The sequence below is a fragment of the Bufo gargarizans genome, chromosome 8 (assembly GCF_014858855.1).
Source record: "Bufo gargarizans isolate SCDJY-AF-19 chromosome 8, ASM1485885v1, whole genome shotgun sequence".
Taxonomy (NCBI): domain Eukaryota; kingdom Metazoa; phylum Chordata; class Amphibia; order Anura; family Bufonidae; genus Bufo; species Bufo gargarizans.
The window spans coordinates 10808355-10827977 of record NC_058087.1 but is presented as its reverse complement, the minus strand read 5'-3'; the positions used below and the strand labels follow the sequence as shown (position 1 = coordinate 10827977).

Below are 19623 nucleotides of genomic sequence, written 5' to 3'. Positions count from 1 at the left end.
TCACACACAAGGTATTTGGCCGAGCATCACTAATGCTCGAGCTGGTGTTCAGCCGAGCATGCTTGCTGAACACTACTAACAAAGCAAAGGTTTACCAAACTTACTAGACCCTCAATTTAATAGAAACAGAAACACTTACTTGGGGATCCACAGCCCTGTTCATCGCTGTTGTCATGACAGTCATCAACACCATCACAGCGGTAATAACCAGGAACACACTTGCCGTTGGCACAGGCAAATGAATAAAGACCACATTGCATTGTTGGGGGTTCATTTGATGGATCTTCCACGCAAGTGACTTGATCAGGACGAAGCCTCAACCCATAGGGGCAGCCACAAACCCTTTGGTAGTTAGGGACCGGGAAACAGAAGTGACTGCAATCTCCGTTCGGATTTGTTGGACGATTGCACTGATTTGACCCTGGAATATCGAGATCACAATGACCTTGTCAGCGGAACATGTATGGTCAAGATAAAGCAGTGGAAATGTGCTTTTAAGATAAAGGATAGCTAAGATAATGGTACCAAGTTCTGTACCCATAGGAAACATAACTGACGTACCTATCTGAATGCCGGCATCAAACGATTTCACATGTGCAATATTACTAATTCCTCTGCGAATGATTGTCATTTCTCCGCCATCATATTTCCTGACCCGTACAATGGCCTGCAGCCTCCAGTCAGTTAAGTATGCATAGCCTGGATGAGAAATAGTAATTGTATATACACTCATTTAGCCAAGAAAGGGGTCACTAAATGAATATACTCTATTCTTCTATGTTGCATGAGAAATAATAATAACTCGAAAGATGAACTAATTCCCTATATCTTTTGTACCCGTAGCATGTCATTGGTGTCACCGGGGCATATATAGAGTACAGGGGGCCCAACTCCTACCCACTACCATCCCAAAGAAGAAGAACGTCCACAGCTGTCTCAAATAGCCCATCTTCTCTGTAGGGAAGAAGTGCAGTGTAGCCCCATTACTGTTACCTAAAGCCGATCACAAGTACAACATTTCTATTACGAGATTTTTCACGTTTATGGTGCCTCATGTCCATTGATAGAATCAAGGGGGAAAAAAGATCAAACAGGGTGGACTTTATTATGTTCCAAATGGTTATACGTGTTAACGGAGTTGTTTGTCAACTATATATCACTGTTACATTGACACAAACATACACAGAAAATTTTCCTGAAACTTTTCTCATAAAACTAAATGCCGTGTCACTCTGCTCAGCTCCTCCTGCTCTATAACAGGCTGACTCCAGATTGCTCTGCATCTTCATGGTGACAGGCTCTCCTTTAAAGAGGGTCTGTCGGCTATCCTGACATGTCTGATTTATTAAATATTTAAATTATTCACAATGTACAATTCTAGACCAGAGCTGCATTGTGCTGATCCTCTCTTATCCTTCCTGGGAATGTATGAGGAACCGCACAAGGAACCGTTCTAAGAAAAGAAACTCCAGAATGGTTATTTCTTGAGGGATACGCTTAAACTGATATGTGCCGTAATCAGAGCAAAATTAAATGGTCCTCTTTAAAGGACATCAGATTTAGTCTTAATATATGTAAATGAGCCTCTATGAGCAACGGGGGCTAGAGGCTCTGCTCTCTGTGCAACTGCCATGCCCTCTGCACTTTGACAGGACCCGGTGGGATGACATTTTCACTGCCTGGCCCTGTCAATCAAAAGTGCAAAGGGTGCAAGAGTTGCAGAGAGAGAGCAGAGCCTCTAGGTGTAACTGGTAACGCCCCCAGTTGCTCCTAGAGGCTCATTTCCATATATTAAAACATTTTTCTCAACAATGCGGGCACATATGAACATGGGACCAACACAGATGTCTATTAGCTGCCAAGCGCACATGTAACAGGTCAGCCAGTGTCATAGGTACAAATCTGCTGATAGATGTCCCTTTAAGGAAGGACTCCTTAGGACCCGCTGCTCTAAGATACCTTACCTCCATAAATAGTGAGGCCAAAGGGATGTGTCATCTGTGTTATTCTGCTAAGAGTTTGTCTGTCAGAGCCATCAAAATTGCTGTGTTCCACTTTATCAAAGAAAGCATCCGCCCAATAGATCCGTAGTGAGCTATTCACAAAATATGATGGTTATTTCATTAAAATAAACATAACAAGACTAATAATGATCTTTATTTCTAAAGCCCCAGCATATTCTGCAGCACCTTACAATGTGAGGGTATAGGTACAAACAAAGTCATACATTACAAGCTGGCCACCAGCCTGCATCTGTAGGGCTTTTGAGTGCATGGTGTATGGTGGTGTATCCATTCTTTTGACTCTATGTTTTTTCATTCCTGTATTATTCCTGATAGAAATTTGCAAATAAATTGGCAGCAGTCTACAGTAAAGGTACTGCTGGGTGTTACCAGTAAGGGGCGTGTCTTACTCTGTCCAATCAGTGCTGCTGGTGTCACACTGTGCAGAGACACCCCCCCAGCTGGTAACACCCATCTGTACCTTTACTGCAAGCTGCTGGCAATTTATTCATAACTTCTAGTAGAAATAACAGAGGAATAACACAACATAGAGCCATAACAATAGATTCTCCAGAATTGTTATTATAAATGCAAGTAGTTAACACAACGAACATGCCTGGAGAGGTGAGCTGCTATTTAATGGAAGGTTGTAGGAAAGGTGATAGGCCTCCCTAAAGAGACTTTTTTTAGGGCACACCTAAAACTGTGGTTGTCGACTGGGGTAGTGCATTCTAGAGAATGGTGCAGCTTGTGAGACCAGGGTGAGAGGTTCGGATTATGGAGGAAGTTAGTTATAAATCATTAGCAGAATGGAGAGCACAGGTAGGGTGGAAGTGGGGTTGAGGACGGAGATGTAGGGAGGTGCAGCACTCTGGCGAGCTTTTGAGGAGAGTGAGCAGTTTACATTGAATTCTATACAGTATGGACAACCAGTGCAGTGACTGGCACAAGGTGGAGGCATCAGAGTGGCGGATGGACATTTAGATGAGATTGGTTGACATATTCATGAGTACCCTGACATGTGGTTTAATAAATAATAATAATCCTTATTTCTATAGCGCCAACATATTCCGCAGCGCTTTACAGTTCAGGGGTTCATGTACAAACAGTCATAAATAACACAGCAATAGACAAGTCCATAATTACAACAAGAGGAATGAGGGCCCTGCTCGCAAGAGCTTACAATCTATGAGTAAAAAGGGGTGACACAAAAGATAAAAGTGCTTGTTTTGTACAATGCTCCGGCCATCCTGGGAAAATAGGGGAGTAGATATGAAGCTGCATGAGCGGTCACCAGCCGATATCTGTAGCCTCGGAGTGCATGGGTGCGGTGGACAGTGTGGTGGAGGGTCAGGAGCTGATGATAAATGGGCTATATGTGGAGAGGGGTTAGATCAGGGGATGTGATAGGCCACCCTAAAAATATGTGTTTTTAGGGAGCACCTAAAACTGTGCATATTGCGATTTATTTCCTGGGATAGGGCATAATACAGTGTCTATATTATATAGGTATTGGCCTTTAATTAATGTAGGTTTGTTGTTTTAGTTAGAGGAAGACCAATTAAATTTAATAAAAGAACTGATGGAAATTCATTATTCCCTCTATGCCTGTTTTTGCCATAGAAAAGTCATAAATCCACCGGATTTGAGACTTTTCAATGTCATTGCGACTTTTCTACTTGTAATCGGCATTTTACGGTGCCCTTGCCAAACCCCCTTTAGTAAAATTGGTGAGGGGTGTGAGCAGGACCATCTTCACGAATAACGACTGAAGTCTATGGAAGCTCAGAGCGAGCTGTGGATTTCTCTGCCGGAGGAGGCATGTAATTTATGATAAGGTCTACGCCTCATTGTAAATTACATGGCTCCTCCGGCAGGTGCAGATACTGGTCTGGATGAATCAGGGCCGTAAAATTCAAACTTAAAACACTGGTAAGATAGTACCTACCTGGTACCAACATCTACGTGGCAGTTATTCTCCCTGGGGGGAGGGGGGGCAGTTGCCCACTAGACCAATATACTTATAGCCCTTGACTAAAGCACTAGTCACAATTCTAATTATTGGCTCCTTATCTGTTACTGGCAGTGGTGGCACTACAGGGGTACAGAGGATGCACTTGTACCCAAGCTCTGGAGCCTAAAGGAAAACCAAAAGTGTCTTCTGCTCCATATAAGTAGACCAGTGGAAAAGATACTGAAAGATCTGAGTGCCGACCAACATGGTTGATTATGCACTGATTCAGGACAGGAGATGTATCACTGTACTATATGTCAAGCTAGACAGGACTACAGACCACTCTACCTAGAGTTCAGAAAATGTTCTTCAAATAGATGTATATAAGCTAAACCTTCGTATTCCCTCTATTATGTCTTAAAATCTATCATTTACACTTTTTTGGAGTACACATGATTGATATATAAATAGGTCTGCTATACCCAGACACACTGGTATGGCTATAAACTCCCTACTTTTAGATTGTGAGCCCCATTGGGGACAGCTTGATGCTAATGTCTGTAAAGCGCTGCAGAATATAGTAGCGCTATAAAGTGCATAAAATAAATACATAAATACTTTCTTTTGAAAAAAATATTGTGCCAAAGATATGCCATGTCTGCACATAATGTCGCCCTATAAAGCGGTAGACCCGTTGACATATGTGACATACCATGACATAATGCAGCCCTGATAACTGCCATGCCGTAAGGGTTGGTGCCTATTCCTCAAGGCATTGCAGAAAGGAATGGTAATGACTTGTCTTCTGAGCTAAAGGGGCACAGCCCCACCCAATCTCAGCAATATCCTGCCACACAGGGGGACAGCTGGGTATCGATCCTATTAAAACGAATGATCTTTCGGGGGGATTGCATATCTAACCTTCCATTGCATCCAACTGGAACAAACAAAGAATATCTAAGCTTACGAAAAGAAGTAATTTACCTCCAGTCCATTGCCAGACCATTTGGCCATCCAAGAGTTGTATTCACAATTGGCGATGCATGTGATCCATCACACCAAGACCTCATAATTTTAGCGGGTCGGTACCAGTCAGTCCAATAAAGAAACCTACAAAATAGACAAAAGGCAACCAAAGAAACGTAGTGTAAAGAATGTCATGGAAGCTGACTTTTCTATTCTAATACAGGGAACCTCTCTTCGACTAGACCAGGGATCAGCAACCTTTGGCACTCCAGCTGCTGTGAAACTACAACTCCCATCATGCAAACATGCTCAGCTGTTCTTTTAACAGCCATAAAAGTGAATTGAGCATTCTGGGAGTTGTAGTTTCAGGACACCTGGAGTGCCAGAAGTTGCTGTCCCTGGACTAGACCATCGTAAAAAGGCGGCAGCCAAGCCTAAGTTCTCTTAGTGATTGCTATAAAAAGACATATTGGTGGTCAAGAAGGGTTTAAAAAAAGCCAAATTCTGGAAGCCATATTTTTTGTCCGTGTGTGGAACGGTCTGCTCATGGACAGCTCATGGACCCATACAAGACAAAGGTGCAATTCACACCTCTGTTTTTCTGATTTTACCCTCGGAGCATACACTACTCTGTTTCTTGTCCCACGGAAAACAGACCTTGAGAGCATTGAAGACAATTGCTACTGACGGTCACCAGGCCCAAGTCCTCCGTGGACATTCGGACCACAACACGGATAATTTTTAACATGGTCATCTGAATCAGTCAGTTTATAGTGACATTAATGTAAAACCTAATACTATTTTCTGTATCTGTATGTAATAAGTGAAACAATGCAAGATAAATAAAACAGATCACATTTCAGCAGGACGACACCGTTTGCTATCTCAAGTAAAATGTGGAACATTATCTCCAGGCTGGAGACAGAAGCACTTTAAAGTGAATAACAGAGCTGGACAAGGCTGACTCCTCTGGCTTCATGTCAATATACAAAGAAGTGGGGAAAAGGCAGAAGTTCTAACGATAACTTGTCAGCATCTTCCTTTCATGCAGAGCAGCGTATCAGCCTTACAGTCATCTCGGCGCGTGGTCATCTGCCAGCGGCAGAGGAGAAATAAATAGTTGGAAGCGAAAGATGCAGGATCATGAGAAATACAATGCAACATCCTCTATTAATTCAGTTCTTGATCGGGTTAAAAAAGCACAAGCAGCAAAAGGAGAATAGAGAGTAAATAAAGAAAGGATAGACTTACCCCATCACAGGGTGGACTACGATGGAGCGAGGCTGATTTAAATTCTGAATGATCGCTCTTCGCGACTTATCTACAAGCCTCATGACACTGATGCTTCTATATCTTGGGTCCGTCCAGTAGAGGTTCTTAGAGATCCAGTCATAAGCCAGGTCTTCTACGCCTTCCACCCTATTAGCGGTGAGAATTTCTTTCCCTGATAGAAATGACAGTATTATTTTTTCTTCTTCTCTAATTATTTATATGTTATTTATGTATGTATTATTTCTGCATTATTTATATATTTTGTATTATTTATATATTATTTATGTATTACTTTTACATTTTTACTGTAGTGTTTCCACAACCTCATTCAGTGTGTGTACCGGGTCTGCTCATGGACAGCTCATGGACCCATAGAGGACAAAAGGTGCAATTCACACCTCTGTTTTTCTGCTTTTACCCTCGGGGCATACATACACTACTCTGGTTCATGTCCCACGAAAAACGGACCCGGAGAGCATTGGAGACAATTGTCTCTGACAGTCAGCAGCTCCAAGTCCTACATGGTGTTAAATAATATGTGATATAATATTATATTTGAAGTCTACCATATATGACAATGTATAAGCCCATACATTAGTAAAGACACGCCTGTATCTATAGTATAAATGACAGGGACAGACAAGGGGTGGTCTTCTTACACTCACTCTCGAGTCTGTTTTGTTGTTTGCTGGAGAAGATGAAGAACAGACACATGGAGCCTTGACAAGAGGATTCCTGACCTTCAACAATGATACTTCAAGGACTATCAACAGACACTCATGGACAATAGATTAATATACTTTTCCTAAACTATTTCTGTAAGTAATCAACTCTTCTGAAGACTGAAAATTAATCGCATTATTTATTTTTTGTATAACTCTTGTTGAACCCTGGTGATGAGTCCTCCAGGTGTTCTTTACTCCAAATAAGCATACACTAGATTTGGAGAGGATTACCAAATCAGACTGATATATTTTTCATACATAAATATTTTTCAAGAGGGGGACATATTACACATGGACATTCAGACCCCAGGGCCACAACATGAATCATTTTTAACATGGTCGTCTGAATCAGTCTTTATAGTGACATTAATGTAAAACATAATATTATTTTCTGAATTTTTATCCAGAATTTTATTACTTTCTGACGGTTCTCTTTTAGTTTGTACCGCCTAAAGCTGTGTGCCGCTCCAGTCTATAGTCTGAGCACAGTGAGGTATTTTTTTCTCTGTTTGTTTCAGGGGTCATTTTAGTGACTGGAGTGGGGGGGGGGGTGACAAATATTGACAGGGACTCACCTCATAATGGAGGATTACTACTCTGGGGGCAGACCCATGGAAACTTTACTATTACCACTCAAAGTAGTAGTGGACCTGCTGTGCAGACTCCATTTAGGCCCCCACAGTAATAATCTCCTTTTTCAACTATATAACGACCAAGCGCCATACATATACGGCCAGTGCCAGACTGAGGCCCTAGGTCCCACCCGTACAATTAATTCTGGGGACCCATTGTATAGTTGTATGCACATGCTAACTTGGTCACACAACTTGCTAACTTGCATCATCTGAAGATGATTGATTACGGAGGTCCCTGTAATTATTTGGAAGTTATCTCAGCCACTTGATGCATCTATAATAATAAACTTGGTATTTTGTTAAATAATCTACCCAGTTTGTTATATGGATGCCTAGGCTGGCTGAGAGATATAATAAAACAAAAAGGAGTCGGGTGAACAGGGATGTAGGACGGCAGAGGAGGGAATAGGATATGAGGCACCAATGGATATTTGCAATGAATGGTAGTGAAAGGTCTAGATGTGATGACTCAAAGGGAATAAGGCAGCTCCACAAACCATGAAAATCAGTGCGCACCAGTGAACCGCTGGAATGATAAGAGATAAGAAAGAAAGGCGGTTATACAGTGCTGTTCCAGGTATATCCTGGGAGCTCAGTGGGGGCGCCAGAGGGCCAGACACTGGTCTGCAGTATTCAATTATCGTCCAATGCCAGAGTGGTGAACGAAATTAACTCTTAAATAGAGTAGTAAGGTAAAAGTGTACCAGGAAGTGAATAAAAAGTCTCTAAGTGACAGACAGCATAAAATTAGTAATTGCGGTATAAAATCGTATATAAAAATCCATTAGAGGATACATGGATTGTATTTAAATCTACTCAACTTGGCGTATATCAACAAATCTCAGTGTATCTCCTTTATGAGTATAAAATAAGCACTGGCAAAGGACTTACTTTACCGGGGAGGGAAGTATAGGATAAGCACATAACACCTATACTTGTACCTCCCCCGCCGAGATCGCCTTGTAATGGTGGATGTGACTTCTATGTCCCCCAAAGGATGACACCGGGGCTCCAAGTTCCAAAGTAGAGGTCTTTAATAAATAAAAAGCTTGACGCGTTTCGGTACAGTACCCCTTTATCAAGAGCATGCTCGGCTATTTTCAGCAGCCCAATAGAAATGAATGGAGGGTGGCTGCGCATGCGCAGTGCACTCTCCACCACGTTTAGGAGATAGGTGCGAGTCTTAGTGGTGGGTCCTAGCGATATGCCCCCATTATCTCAGATGAGACAACCCCTTTAAAGCTCCTGCAATCCAGCAGCAGCAGGATGTGTCCCTGTTGGCACTGACAGCCGGTGACACCCGAGGATGAAACAGAAGCAGTTTATTATGGCCTCTGACGTCTGTTTTTCTCTGTGCATAGCGCTCAATGAGCACTACGCAGGGAATAAAGGAAGCGGCTACGCCACTTTCTCTTATGGACCTGGGGATAACGTGATTGCTGGGGGTCTCGCAATCTTAGCAGCTGTCTGTGAAAAAAACGGCATGTCCACAGGTTAAGGTGGGTTCACATCACATTTTATGCCTGTTTGACATATAAGTTAGAAAAAAAAAAAGGATACAAAAACACAGCACACCACGTTCTTGTATCCTGCAGAGTCCAGTAAAAAAAAAAAGTATACTTTTTTTTTTTTACAATGGTAAAAAATACATATACCTTATTTTTATAATGGAACTCTATGGTGAAGGATGCCACTGTATGGCATCAGTCTGAGGCATCTGTTTAAGGTATACGTTTTTTTTGTATACTATAACTGGGTGGGAAAACGTGATATGAACCCAGCCTTAGGGATGCTATACTTGGCTTTCCCCATGTGCTGGCAACCCACACCACGCCTCTGCCCCATGAGCGACAGACATCAGAAACGCAACCTCTCTCCTGCTATTTGCTACTACGTATGAGCGCAGGTAAGATGTATCGGCCGTATAACTGAAGTTCACAGCAAAATGTGTAACGTTAATCTGAAAACTTGTGCCAAATTCTTTGTAAACATGTTTTGCTTTTTCAACTATTCCTAATCAGAGGCCCTGGTACGGAGTAATAAGACTGCCATGCTGAAACAGCGTGCCTCCTCGAAGACAGGCGTATTGTGCAAAGCAAAATACCCCTCATGAACTGGCACGGGCCTGCACTGAGGAGCCCCCGCAGACATTCCACAGGCTGCACCGGCAGCTTTATCTTAAACGTCTTGTTTGACATTGATATGTTTATCGGGTTAAAAGGATGATTTGACCAATGATTCCTAATTCTTATAAGAACTTACAAATAACAAGGAGATATCAGCCACGGGACTGAACACACTGCATGGTATCAATCACCCCCTCATACCTTAATATAGTGTAAAGCTAAAAAACTGGCTGTATAGTATTGTATAATTTAATTAAAGGGGCAGGTGCATTATTTTATGTGCATGGTGGCTCAGTGGTTAGCACTGGTGCTGTGCAGCGCTGGGGTCCTGAGTTTGAATCCAACCAAGGACAACATCTGCATGGGGTTTGTATGTTCTCCCCGTGTTTGCGCGGGTTTCCTCCGGGTTCTCCAGTTTCCTCTCACACCCCAAAGACAGACTGATAGGGACCTTAGATTGTGAGCCCATTGGGGACAGCTTGATGCTAATGTCTGTAAAGCGCTGCGGAATATGTCAGTCGCTATATAAGTGCGTAAAATAAATACAATGTATTTAAAGATCCCAAACTGTTCATGTGATTCTTAGTGGAGGAATATATTAAAAAAGCTGTGTAATTACCATGAAATAGAATACATGGATCCTGGTTAGTGTCTTCCAAACCTGGCAGACATAATAACTATGCGTGTTCAGGGCCAAGGGAGCCATCACTATAGATCCTGATGTCTCCCCAAAAATGTCCCAGTCAGGAAATTTCTTAAAAGAATTTTCCTTATTTCTACAAATGATGCCGGGATTGGTGACAGTCCTACATTTACTGTGATGTCATGTAGATGCAATGCATATGTCTAGTATTTTAATCCTTCTTTCTTTTCCACTCACTATTTGCCATCTATATTCTTTGTGTGCAGAGTGGTTTCTGGGCTCCATCAGGGACCTGGGTCCAAATGCAACTCCTACCTCTACGTCCCCTATAGTTATACCCACGTCTGTGTGTTTATAACTGGTGGGGCCTATATTTCGTTACGGAGAGCACCTTAATCGGCATGAGGCATCTTATAGGCCAGGCAATTCTCCTCTGGAATTCTTGGAAAAGGGATGCAAATGAGCTCTTAGCAAGCTCTTCTTCTGATGCCACCAGATGTATGGTAGCTTTAAATAGGCCTTGAGACTTGACTTGGATAATAGTTAAGCCATCTCATCTGCAGACAGCTGTTTTGGAGTCACTCTCCATAAGATGATATAGCACGCCTCAAATCCTGACCTAGGCCTCTCGCATTTAAAACAGTAATGAAGGGAACGTCAATTCATGCCATAGCAACTCATAGATCTGAATTGCGGATGACTCAGACGAACCTGGCGCTTGCTGTCCTTCATAAAGAGCAGGAGCTTCTAAGGAATCCGAGTAGTGAGAATCAGAGCAGCATCGGTTTCTATTACACCTCACTGATTATACTTTTGCAGAAGCAATACGATAGAGCTTTGGCATATTTAGCTAGATCGAAGTCTCCACAAACTGTGGCTGCAAGTATTGGAACCAGGGTTGTTGAACCTAGAGATGTGTGACACTAGTTTGCTTCCTATTATTCAGACTTATATGCTTCTAAGATTACTTTTATACAGGCAGATGTAGCCCGCTTACTAGATGGGATTGCACTCCCTACTCTTGCACGTAAGGATAGTCAGGTCCGGATGGCTTTTCGGCAGACTGGTATAAGCACCATGTTTGAATATGCTTTTGAACATCGTTCTTTGCCTCCATCTTTTTCTGAGGAGGCAACTGTAGTGACTCACAAGCCATGAAAGCCTCCGAACCAGTGCAGCTCATATAGACTTATCTTGCTTTTGAATCTTTGAAATCTAGGGAAAGTACTTGCATTGTGGTTAAGGGATGAGACACTGTCAATAGTGGGGTTGGATCAGTCTGGTTTTATGCCGAATACTGATAAAAACTTAAGGTGCTTATATTCTAACCTTCAGATTAAGCATGATAATATGGAAATGAGGGTCTTAGCCTCTTTAAATAACTGAAAGGCCTTCCATTCTGTGGAGTGGGATTGTATATGTATATGGGCCACACTCAACTGGATGGGGTTTTTCCAGAAATTTCTTCGCTGAATGCAATTACTCAATATCAATCTCCGGTAGCTCGGGTTAAAGTTAGTGGTTAGGTTTCAGATCCATTTTCCTAGGCAGGTATGTCCCCTCCTATACTCCTTGCTTTTTGCACTAATGTTAAAGCCCTTGTCCATACGTATTTCTACTAAGTCAGATGACATGTTGGTGCATTTGGTAGACCCGGGAGACTCCTTAAATGCTATAGTAAGTACAGTAGACAAATTTGGCATTTTCTCGGGTTTTGGTGTAAACTGGAGTAAATAGAGTCTCTGCTTGATTAATGATTTTGATGCATATTTCCTAACACTCTAAACTTCAGGTTGTGGATTAGTTTAGAAGGAACCTGTCACCGGGATTTTGTGTATAGAGCTGAGGACATGGGTTGCTAGATGGCCGCTAGCACATCCACAATACCCAGTCCCCATAGCTCTGTGTCCTTTGATTGGGAAAAAAAAACGATTTGATACATATGCAAATTAACCTAAGATGAGTCCTGTCCCTGACTCATCTCACATACAGGACTCATCTCTGGTTAATTTGCATATGAGCGGATGCGGGTAATACGGCAGTGGAGTTGTAAGCTGCTCTAGTCGGCTCTTTTGAATCACTCACAAGTTTAGGGTATAGGGAAGGGGTCTGTCCGATGGATCATTATACTTCCACCATGGCTGCTATGGTGGCTGTATGGGTCGTGTGGGTAGATACTCATTTGGTTACGGAAGATGGGGAAACATGGTCGCCATATATTCCATTATGGCGCAATAGTAGCTTGCCGGAACTATATTCTTTGACGAACTTTTGAATTTTGGCTACAGAGGGGGTTGCAATACCTTACTCAGCTGTATGAGCAGGGTGTTTTTAGGTCCTTCACTAGTCTGAAGCAGGAATTTAACTTGACCCAGCATAGTCTTTATAGGTATTTCCAACTTCGAGACTGTCTGCATCGCTTCGTTTCGCAAGGGTCCTCTGGGGTTGGAATGTGGTCCCACTGAGTCAGTGGTTAGGAGGGTTCGATTATATAAAACATGTTTTGACCTTTTAATGCGACACAAATGGCTGAGTCTCCGCTTGACAAATCTTTTGACAAATGGAAGCAGGATATTGATGGTTTGGAGGTAGCTCATATGAAAGAGCCAAGCTCTACTTGGTGGTCCACAGTTGTCAGTGCCAGAGACCATCTCATACAAATTAAGTGGCCACACAGGGTTTATTATACCCCCGGTAGGTTATTTAAAATGAATAAATTACTTAACCCTCATTGTACATGATGTGGACATGATAATGGTTATTTATTTCATATGGTGTGGCAGTGCCCGGTTATGCAAACTGTCTGGACCGAGATACATATAAATACAAGGATTAGATTGCCAGCCATTTCCTCGCCTATGACAAGTCTATTGGGCCTGGCGAATGAGGTAATTACCACTAACTATGGTATAAAAACCGCCTTCTTATGTTTTATGCCATGAAAACCATTCTTCTTACATGGAAGACCCCCAAAACTCCTACTAAGCTACACTGGATACAACTGATCAACTCAGATCTGACACTATATAAACTAGTGTATGAACATAGAGGGCCCCCTGATTGCTTCCCTAAGATATAGGATACTTGGATAAGCACCCAAACCAGTCATACTGTACCTTGAATACTCATGTCCTCTATTTTTGAGTGAGTGAATAGTGTGTGTTTGTGTGCTGGGTATTTACTATGTCTATTATGTTCACTACCAGTCATGTTTTTATAAATCGCTTTATGCTTTGATATTTACTATTGCAGCTTAATTTTTGCTGTCTGGATAGTGATGGTTATGTTGTGGTGGAATGTCTGTACGTTTTACTCTTTCTGGAGATTGTTGTATTGGTAAACTTTCAATAAAAAATAACCTGTTCAAAAAAAAAACTTACCTGTACCATCTACTTTTTGCTTGTAGATCATGTCTTTTACAGTGTCGGAATAAAATATGCTGTTATCTTGAGCATCGAAATCGATTCCAACAAAATAGGAGGGGACCCCAGTGATGGGAATGATGACGTCTTCCTGGGTGGAGAGGTTAAATGGAATCCCTCGGACAGCGAGTTGCGAGGAGAAAAGCAGAAACTTTTGCACACCTGCAGATAGATATGACAGCTTAGACTCAATACTAGACTATACATTGGGAGGGGGATATCTTTTTTTAAATTCTTTTTTAGTACTATTTTCTACTTAAGCTATCATACTACACATTTTATACACATAGATCTATCCATACTTAAAGGGGTTGTCCTACAAAAAATATTCTAGTTTTAAAACCAGCTCCTCAACCTGAATACATTTGTAATTTCGTGTAATTACAAATTTTGCATAGCCACTGAGTTATTCAATAAAATGTATCTTTATGGCGCCACCTGCTCTTTGTACTTTTTCTTATTTATTTGTCCTGCTCACTGAGATGGTCGCACATGCTCAGTTTCATCCTTCAACTGCCTCCTGAACTGTGATAGGGAGAGCTGAGACACGCCCACTGAGCTGTGATAGGGAGAGCATGGACACGCCCCCTGAGCTGTGATAGGGAGAGCTGAGACACGCCCCCTTGGCTGCAGCAGACAAAACACTCCCCTTGAGCTGTCAGTTTGATATAAATCTAGCAGGGCAACTGGAGCAATAAATGTGGAGACCTCTGGATCCATGTGAGGTACAGGGCTGGTTCTAGCTTTGATAGAAAGAGGGAGTCATGTACTATATGATGTCTGATTTTCATTTTTTACATGGTTCTGAGGGCCAGAGACATAACCTGAAGCTTCTGGACCCCAATGAAAAGTTTATAACAGGATCCACACCTACAAAGTGTTTCACACCCTTCAGGCACCGGGGTGACTGCTTCTACTGCACCACTATAGCTCTGCCTTGGCTGGAAGCAGTAGTTTCACATCAGCTAGGGTTGAATATTCAATACTTCTGATATAAGAACAACAAAAACATTATTTTGCAAGCATGAGTTTTTTTTGTATAAGGCCTATTAGAACAGTCAGTAACTGCGCACGTTGAAATGCATGTGTATGTGTGTAAAATAAAGAAATCTGAATGATGCCTTTCACTGTATCAAAGCCTGACCTTGTGAGAAAAGAACTATAGTGTCTAAAAAAATACAAAGACACATTGAGCTGCAGTGTGGGAATGATCAAACACACCGCAAACTAGAGGCCGCCATACCCTCATATAGCTAATCCTTCTTTACTCTTAGAGGACATAGCTGGGTGATCAGATCCAGTGATTTACAGAATTACTAAAGCACATCCTACCTAAACAAATTATATGAAGGTTCCCTCAAATCTATGATCACACACAGAGCAGCATGAGCTTAGTGCAAATACCCCCTAGAGATATGGCGTATACCCTCTGGGGTCCACTTACTACAAGGTGAGAACCTAGGCCCTGGACCAGATCTTATGAAACTGCAAAGTAGACCTCACTGTTGAGGCACCCTAACTTGTTGGTGAGGTTCCACTCGTCAGGAAGCTTTGATACATGTGACAATATGCTGATTTAGCTGCAAAAGAATCAAATTTGTGAAAAAATGACTCATTTTGCACTTCTATTGGTTCCAGAAAACACACAGGAGACAAATAAAAGATAAAATGAGACATTTTTGTAATTCTGGTATTTTCTTCAACCACTGATGAGTACCAGGCATCACCATGTTCTTTCTAGTAAGGCCCTAGTAGAAATTGTGACTCCCTGCTCCAGATAACACTTGAAGTTATCACTTTGTTTAAAGGGGTTATGTCGTGATTAATGTAAAACATGAATATCAGACATCTCATCTCTTTCTAACAAAGCCCTGTCCCTCACACACATCTAGAGATCTCCCCATTCATTGCACCAATTGATCTGCTACATTTATTTCAAGCTGCCAGTGCAGGGTGTGTGTCCTTTCTCAGGGGGTGCATTCTTTTTTAGGGTGTGGTGTGTATCCTTTCTGCTGCAGCTCTCTACCTGTAACTGTCACAACTGTCAGAAGATACAGCTGGTGGCAGTTGAAGGATGGGACGAAACATGCACGACCACCTCATTAGGTGGACGTGCACATTACTATACAGATTAAACACATTTCCCTTAGAGTATCTTTTTAAGCGTTCCAGTGAATTTTCTTACCAACACAACGGCGTCCATCTTGATGTAAATCAAACCCAAGTCGACAGCGGCATCTATACCCAAGGCCATCATTGTCAGTTCTGTGACTGAGGACGCATATCTGCTCACACCCTCCATTATTGATTCCACAAGGGTTTCGCACTAGACAAACAACATTATTATTATTATTGAATGGATATTATGAATTTATAGCTTGCTTTACCGTCATGATGTCATTTACAAAATGGTGTATATGTAAAAGGACTTCCACTATAGAGTTTTTGACTTATGCAATAAAAGAGGAGTCTTCTCTATGGGGAACCATTATAAAGGAATGTAGAACATATCTAGAAAGGATTTAAATATCTAATTTTCTAAGGCTGAAGTTTGTTCCCAGCAGAAGTTAGATTGGATGATAGTTAAATAAATACACAATTATTTCCCACTTGCTTTGGAAATGCTAATATGTATTTAGTCCTGCCAATAGAGTGAATCTGAATTAGACAGACCAGACAGACAGATATACAGATAGACAGATAGATGGTGGATAGATGATGATAGATAGATAGATAGATAGATAGATAGATAGATAGATAGATAGATAGATAGATAGATAGATAGTCTGTCTTACCATATGGCTGGCGAGCAGAATGATAAACGGTGACTCCATAAGGTCTTGATGAAGAAGTAAAGACAGTTTGAGTTGTGATGTCTGAGAATTTGTTGGCCTTCATCACAGCAAGTTTTGTCCAGTCGGTAAAATACACAAAATGCTCGAAGATACTAATTCCATAAGGATGTGGAACAATATTCCCTCCATGTACTATTGTTTTCCTGTAACAAATTGCACATATTTCAAAAGTAATACGCGTTTCTCAAATGTACTTTTTTAACCTAACCCGAGTGCATTGTGGCTTTAGTGGTTTGTAAATTAACCTTCTAATCCCTGGGGGCCCAGACCACTCTCAGTCCTGAAAATGGTGCACAATCCATTTTGTGGTCCTGTCCACAGGACAAGCTCACAAAAGAAAACTATCATGAGATTTTAGCTGACTACGATTCGAATGACTCATTTCAAGTAGGTAGTAGCACAGAGTGAGTAAAAGGAAGTAGTTCTTATTGCACATATATGAGACGTACCTTTGCAGACCATCATAGGTCACAGTTTCAATGTAGTCGTAGCGGCTATCCACCCAGTACACCCTCTTAGACACAATATCCAGGGTGATACCAGCTGGCCAGCCCATTTTGGTTTTAATTAAATCATGACGACTTGTGCCATCCATAAATGCTCTTTCCAGCTTGGGATCTCCAGATACACTGTCCCAATCAGAGAAGAATAAGTACCTGTGAATGAAATAAAACAACTGTTCACCTGGTCGGCACAGTTTGTTAATAGTCATGACTAGGGATGTCCCGATACCGATACCAGTATCGGTACCGATACCGGACATTTGCACGAGTACTTGTACTCGTGCAAATGTCGCCTATACCAGGGCCGATACCTCATTGCCGTGCAGCGGTGTCATCCCAGATGATCAGCGGTGGGTCCCATGTTGTCCTCCGGGCGGCGGCGCTGCTCCCAGCCGATCAGCGTGGGGATGGCAGCGTGTCCCAGCTGATCGGTGTGGGGGCGGGACTTCTGTGCGGCGGCTCCCAAGTCTCATGCGGTTGCCTAGCACTGGGAGGAAGTTAAGACCACTTCCTCCTAGTACTCTAGGAGCATCTGCATGGGAAGGATTACAGCAGGCCAGGTGGGTATGGTGCATGAAATGGAGAAGAAATTCAGTTAATTTCTCTCCATTTCATGTTAAAACAGACGAACAGCCAAAGGCTGTTCGGGCATGCTGGGAGTTGTAGTTTTGCAACAGCTGGAGGCACATTGGTTGGAAAACACTGGCATATGCCCATTTATTAATTTACTAACCCTTGTACAAAGGAAAAGTAAAGCAGTTGTCCATAGCAACCAAATTCCAGCTTCAATTTTTTCATTGCTATCAGCAACTGCGCCGCTGTTATAATTGGTATCAGTAATTGGTATCGGTGAGTACTTAAATAAAAGTATTGGTACTCGTACTCTGCGTTAAAAAATTGTATCGGGACATCCCTAGTCATGATATCAGTTTGTTCTCCAGAGCTGTTCTTCATGATAGTAAATTACTATCATGATCATCTCTCTGCACCTACTTAGATCAGTAAACTGGAGGTATGAATGACTGCTATAGCTCACAGCTAGCAAGGCATTAGGTTTCCAATGACCAAGTACAGGAACAGTCGATGAATAGCTATATAAATTTGGCAATGCATGCATTTTTTTATGAAAATGTCTTATTAGTGCACCCCAAGGCACATTACTAGAAAACATGTGGAAATTAAATTGGCGTCCAATTGTAGAAGATGGTCAAATAGGGAGTCAAGAGCCACCAAGAAGCTTTTTGGGGGTGCAAAACTAAAAAGTTTGTGTTTGTTTTCCTAGACCAATAAAATGTGCAAATTATAATATTGATACTTACCCGATTGTTGGATCAACTGCTATTCCCCTTGGGTTGCCCAAATCTTCTGCTATTAATGTTATCCGATTCTGCCCATCAAGGTCTACCATGTCAATCCTGTTGACACTTGTTTCAACCACATAAAGCTTATTGCTGATCCAGTCGACTGCTAAGTTTTCAGGGGAGTCAACAGATACGTTAAGGACTTGTCGTACATTTGAGCCATCTATGTCCGCAGAAAAAACCTAATAGAAGAATATTTCATAAATCACTTAAATATATTTTTTTTATATAAATGAAAGGCAAGAAAATAAATATTGCAGAAAGGATTTGGGTGATCCGCTGTTGGCCAATTAAGACCATAAGTGGTCTGTCTTCTTGCAAATAACATGGCACCTAGCAGTGGTCAGGTGGATACAGTAACATCCACTTTCAAGTTTCAGTAATATTTTATGAGGTTGGTAGAGTTATACCACCTATTAGTTGGCTTACTTTGCACCAGAAATTTGCCCCAAAATGTTGCTGAATCTTAAGCCATAACCTTTCCAACAAACCACACCCTACTAAGCCATGCCTTTTGGAGAACAAGGTGAAAACATATGTCTAAAAAACATAACAAATGTGGTGCAAGGCATGCACGTTAGATTTCTGGCACAAATTGCACTAGAATTCCAGCGCTTCTTGATTAGTAAACTACCCTATAGATTTAATGATAAAATTCTGCTTGCCTGAAGCCACCACTAGGTGGAGCTTAAGCGTTGACCAGGGGTGGACTGGGAAGTGGCCCTAGAAAAAAAACTTAAAGTAACCCCATGTTGTAGGTGGGTCCAAGTTGACAGAAAGCGGGACAACACAAGTAGGCAGGGTCTACAATACCATAGTGCAAAATACTCTCCGAGCAGACCCAAATACCACAAGGCATCACAATATGTTGCCCCAAAAGCCATCCCTCTGTGGTGGACATCAATAGCTGTCATTTTATGTCCTTCTCCTCCAGTTGTCTCTGATTAGGATATGGAGCAGGGGGCCTCGGGGATCAGTGGCAGAGAAAAGGGCTTGGGCAGCCCCCTGGGCATTGGCCCACGGGGAAATTTCCCTGTAGAGTTTATGGCCAGTGCACCCCTGGAGTTGTCTACATACTGGGTGGAATTTGTTAAACTGGCATAAAAAGTCACAACTTTTTGTACAAGCCCCATTTTGCACACAAATTTGCCCCCATGC

At 41.9% G+C, this 19623-nt stretch overlaps 1 protein-coding gene across 1 annotated transcript in view; it reads right to left on the bottom strand.

Annotated features, from left to right (window-relative positions):
* LRP2 (LDL receptor related protein 2) overlaps positions 1-19623 on the bottom strand; it is a 199620-nt gene that overhangs the window by 102721 nt on the left and 77276 nt on the right. Inside the window, 10 exon segments of the mRNA XM_044302728.1 lie at positions 140-421; positions 562-699; positions 1965-2095; positions 4942-5067; positions 6175-6367; positions 13705-13908; positions 15932-16072; positions 16542-16744; positions 17051-17257; positions 18424-18647. Of these exon segments, the coding sequence (XP_044158663.1) occupies positions 140-421; positions 562-699; positions 1965-2095; positions 4942-5067; positions 6175-6367; positions 13705-13908; positions 15932-16072; positions 16542-16744; positions 17051-17257; positions 18424-18647 (1849 nt within the window).